Below are 4,638 nucleotides of genomic sequence, written 5' to 3' on the forward strand. Positions count from 1 at the left end.
TTTGACTCGATGTGGCGTCACTTTGACTCGATGTGGCGTCACTTTGGCTCGATGTGGCCTCACTTTGACTCGATGTGGCGTCACTTTGGCTCGATGTGGCGTCACTTTGACTCGATGTGGCCTCACTTTGACTCGATGTGGCGTCACTTTGGCTCGACACATGGAGGCCAGTCCATTCACACCTGTTTAACACAATGTAACACAGTGGGTGTCTAACCCTAACTTTCCTGACAAATAGTGTGTTATTCCTGCCAAAATGAAGTAAGCAATCCAAAGTAACGTTATCTTCACCCCAACTTTTTGTCTGCAGGGTCTAATTTTTGTGGTGGACAGCAACGACCCTCAGAGGATTAAAGAAGCAGCAGAGAACCTGCACATGCAGGTGAGCCTCCGTTTAGTGATTCTCAAGCTGTTTGCTTCTGGTTGCATTGGCTTATTCCCTGATCTTTGTTTTCTGATGTGCTGCTCAGTTTCTCCACTTAAAACAAGTGTGACCTTTTTTTCACACTGTCTATGGAAGAGGATTAGGGCCACTGTGTTGGGTTCAAAAATGTAGGTTTATAAAAGAGAAACTGAGTCCACACAGAAGAGGGATTTTTTAACTGCTTCTGCAGAAGGAGAGAGCTACGTTCAGCTACATCTACTCTCTGATGGGCTTCCTCAGCAGAAGCCTTTTTATTAGCAGATCATAACACATGGGGTGGGTTACAAAATAGAGTCTTCTTCTGACAAGGCGATTGATCAGGTCATAGGACAAAATGCTCCTCTGATTGAAACACAGAATAGAGTGGTCTCCTGATAACTGTGATTAGCCTTGCACAAATATCAGCAATTTTCTGCCACCGTTGCATGACAGTTTGCAGTAAACAGAGTGAAGCATCTCATTTCTCCAATGTTCCATATGCACACTTTAACTTTATAATCATCATTGAATAAACCTAACACACTGAAAAAAAAATGTAACTGATTTTTAAATTTTATTTCAGTTTGATATGGGGAAAAAGTCAGAATTCCGACTTTTTTCTCAGAATTCTGACATTTTTCTTAGAATTCTGACTTTTTTCCCCAGAATTCTGACTTTAATCTCAAAATTCTGACTTTAATCTCAGAATTCTGACTTTAATCTCAGAATTCTGACCTTTTTCTCAGAATTCTGCCAGCTAACAAACATGTTAGCATCAAGCCATAGCCATGTCCATTTTAGAGACTAGCTCTCTTGTTTTAATGACCTTCTGCTCAGAATTTCCTCAGAATTCTGAGAAAAAAGTCAGAATTCTGACTTTTTTCCCATATTAACCTATAATAAAATTTAAAAATCTGTTAACTTTTTTCCCCCAGGGGCCCTAATCCTCTTCTGTACACTGTCAGCCCTTACATGAGGCACAGATTTTAAGTAAAAACTAGTTAAGCTTTAATTTGTTCATCTTGACATTACTGCCACCTACTGGCCATGGATAGAAACGCCACCCAGTCACTGTGTTTTCTGTACCAGGGTTGTGTTCCTGCAGCTGCTGGTCCGCATATGGACCCCAGTAACTTTGGCAATATATACTAAAAGATAATGTATCTAAAAAATGTCAAATAGTTTAAAAAACAGCTTATTTTTATTTTTTAATGCTCCAGCTTTACAGGGAAAAACATCTTTTTAATTAAAGCACAGTATAAATTGTGTTTAAAATAAAAATGAAATAAGTTTTAATTAAGAAATGTAAGCATTTTCTTTATAGCTGGTATAAAACTGCTGATTTATTTGTGGCTGTAAAGTGAAAGTAAAGAGATGAAGCTCAGGTTCTGAAAAGGTTTTTGCTCTTTGGCCACGACTGAGATTTAGTTTTTCTAACTCCTGATAAATCCTGTTTCCAAACTTCCCAGACCTGTCTGGTTGGACTTTATGCAGAATCCTGTGATGTCTGTTGGTATTCTGTTCTGAAGCATGGCGGGGGCAGCATCATGATATGGGATTACAACTTTTCTTGCAGCAGGGAAGCTGGTTCTGTTATAAAATAGGAACGAAAAAAAAAACTACTTAAATATAAATTTGCTGAACTTGAAATAAGTGATCACATGAATTCTATTCAGTTAATTTCTGTCGCTCCAATTACCAACATGCCATCTCAGATCATTTTATGGATCCACATCATCAGATCTATCAATCGACCCTACAAGAAACAGGAGATGTTGACTCTTCAGCAATCCCTCAGACTGAGCATTTTTGTAGTGACAGGAAAAAAAAATCCCTTTTAACGGGAAGAAACCTCCAGAAGAGGCAGGCTCAGCTTGAGCGCTGAGGTTGACTGGGGTTCAAGGAGACAGAAGCAGACGTAGAAAATGAACACAGAAGTTCTGATCTATAGACACCTGAGAGAAAGGTCAAAGGCCAATGGCTGCTGTAGCTTCTGACTTTAATCAGCAATTTGTGTTTCTGCAGTTGGACGAGGACCAACTGGCTGGAGTCCCTGTACTCATCTTTGCCAACAAACAGGATTTGCCACAAGCCATGTCGGTCAGTGACATCACAGAGGCTCTGAACCTATCAGAAGTGCAGCAACCGGTAGGTACTTCCTGTGCTTAGATGATCGTTTTGGGAGAACAGAATGACCGTTGTCCTGCTCTCTGTCCTTCCAGTGGTTTGTNGTATATTGACGAAAATCCCACTTTTCATGCAGTGTGTTTTTCCCATTGGTCCATCCCACAGCATGAGATCTCCAATGGTGCATATTTTCTGTGGAGCTAGCTGGCCCTCTTTGTGGCTTACAAGGAGATGGATATCTTTTGGCCTTACCAGTTCACTGAGTGGAATGCTTGGAAAGAACTTTTGCAGCTTCTTTGAAGACATGTTGGTGGGTGTCAGCAATACTGTCTAGGGTATAACAAACAAGGTGATGAGGCTTGAAAGTGTCACTTGAGCTGTGGACAGATTTTTAGGAGGTATGACTTTGTTTTGAAGCAGACTATCATGCCTCCTACACCATGAACCACAAGCGTGATGTCTTTACTCCTGAAATTTAGTCGACCTGCTCCATCATGAGTGACATTATTTATATCAGAAGCCAGATCAATCAGTGTCCCAATTTTTTGTCCATTATTAGCTTCATCATGTGTGGTGTGACCTGCATCACTTCCAGAATTACCATTATGACAGGCCCCTCTGTTAGCCCATTTTCTGTTAGAAGACTTGAGTGACTTTTGTTTTCGAATATATTTATTGTGAAACATTTCTTTCAAGGCAATTGATCTAACATTTACATGTTTCTTTCTTAGAAAAAGTCTGACACATTAACAAAAAAAAGGCATAGTGTCATGTTTGGCTTGAAGTGTTTGGCCCACATGCAGAATACACTCGGAAACAGGCAGCTCTTTTAAAGTTTTATTGAAAGCTTTAACGAAGGGGAATCTGCAACAGCTGACCGGAGCTTAGCACAGGGAGCCGGAGCCTGGAAATGTCTAAGGGAATGAGAAGGGCAGTTAACCACGGACGGAGCAGAAAAGAATGTACAGTTGGACGAATGCTTACATCAGAGCGGGGAAAGCCGAACCGGGGAGGAGGCGGGTTGGACTCTATGCTTGCCTGAAGGTGTAGAAGGCGATCGTCCAGGTGACCAGAGAGCTGAAGCCAGCGAGGGTCCGAACAGCACCTGGAAAATCCAGGGATCCAGAACAGTGGAAGGAACCTGGTGGATGTCCGTGAGGGTGATGGGTCCAGAGGGGGGAACCGACTCGGAAGGAACTGGGGGGACCACTCAGAGGAATCCACCACAAGAGGGATAACGAGAACTAGAGAGGAAGGATCAGAACACGAGGGGGTACCTGGGAGAAACAAAGGTAAGATTAGTTACTCAAAGAACTTCGAAGGCTAGAGACCGTGGTAGGTTTGCATACCACTACTGTAACACTCAGGCATCCTTCTGCTGTCTGAGCGCAGTTCTTATAGAGTGCCCCGGTGCTGCGGAAGCACCTGCAGGTGTGCGAGCGCCACTCAGTCAACCTGGAACACCTGTGGAGAAGGCAGAGGCAGCAGTGCCAGCAGAGTCCTGACACATAGTGACATCTATAATAAAACATTAAAGATAGTAAAGACATAATAAACAATAACATTAACACAATAATAGTAACAGTACCGAAAATAAAAAACAACAAAACAGTATCCCGCTGTAAAGAAATTAAGTATCAAATACAAGAGCTACAGGACCCCATCCCACCCCACCACCCCACCCTCCCCCAGGAGTGCTATACTGTGGTCACATTAGTCAGTTATCAAATGAAGGAAAGAGACCAACGGCTCCCAAGTTTTTTCAAACTCCCTCAGTTTTTCTTTTAATTCAGACAATTACAAGGTTGGCTTTCTATCACCTGAAGAACATTTCCAGGATTAAAGGACTAATGTCTCAACATGATATGAAAAAACTAACCCATGCTTTTATTTTTAGTCGAATTGATTACTGCAACAGTGTTTTCACAGGTCTGCCTAAAAAGTGGATCAGACAGCTGCAGCTGATCCTCACTAAGACTAAGAAAGTAGAGCACATCACCCCAGTTCTAAAATCCTTCCACTGGCTCCCTGTATCTCAGAGAATAGACTTTAAAATACTTCTGTTAGTCTATAAATCTCTGAATGGCTTAGCTCCTAAATACATCACA

The 4,638-nt window shown here is 41.8% G+C and overlaps 1 protein-coding gene across 1 annotated transcript in view; it reads left to right on the forward strand.

The window, feature by feature from the left end:
• The window catches only part of arf4 (ADP ribosylation factor 4), a 5,837-nt gene extending 3,265 nt beyond the window's left edge, over positions 1 to 2,572 (forward strand). The window contains exons 4-5 of the mRNA XM_015369027.1: positions 311 to 382; positions 2,429 to 2,572. Coding sequence (XP_015224513.1) covers positions 311 to 382; positions 2,429 to 2,572 — 216 coding nt within the window. The remainder of the gene's footprint in view (positions 1 to 310; positions 383 to 2,428) is intronic.
• The last annotated feature ends 2,066 nt before the right edge of the window (positions 2,573 to 4,638 follow it).

The sequence above is a fragment of the Cyprinodon variegatus genome, unplaced genomic scaffold (assembly GCF_000732505.1).
Source record: "Cyprinodon variegatus isolate N-32 unplaced genomic scaffold, C_variegatus-1.0 Scaffold2375, whole genome shotgun sequence".
Classification (NCBI taxonomy): Eukaryota; Metazoa; Chordata; class Actinopteri; order Cyprinodontiformes; family Cyprinodontidae; genus Cyprinodon; species Cyprinodon variegatus.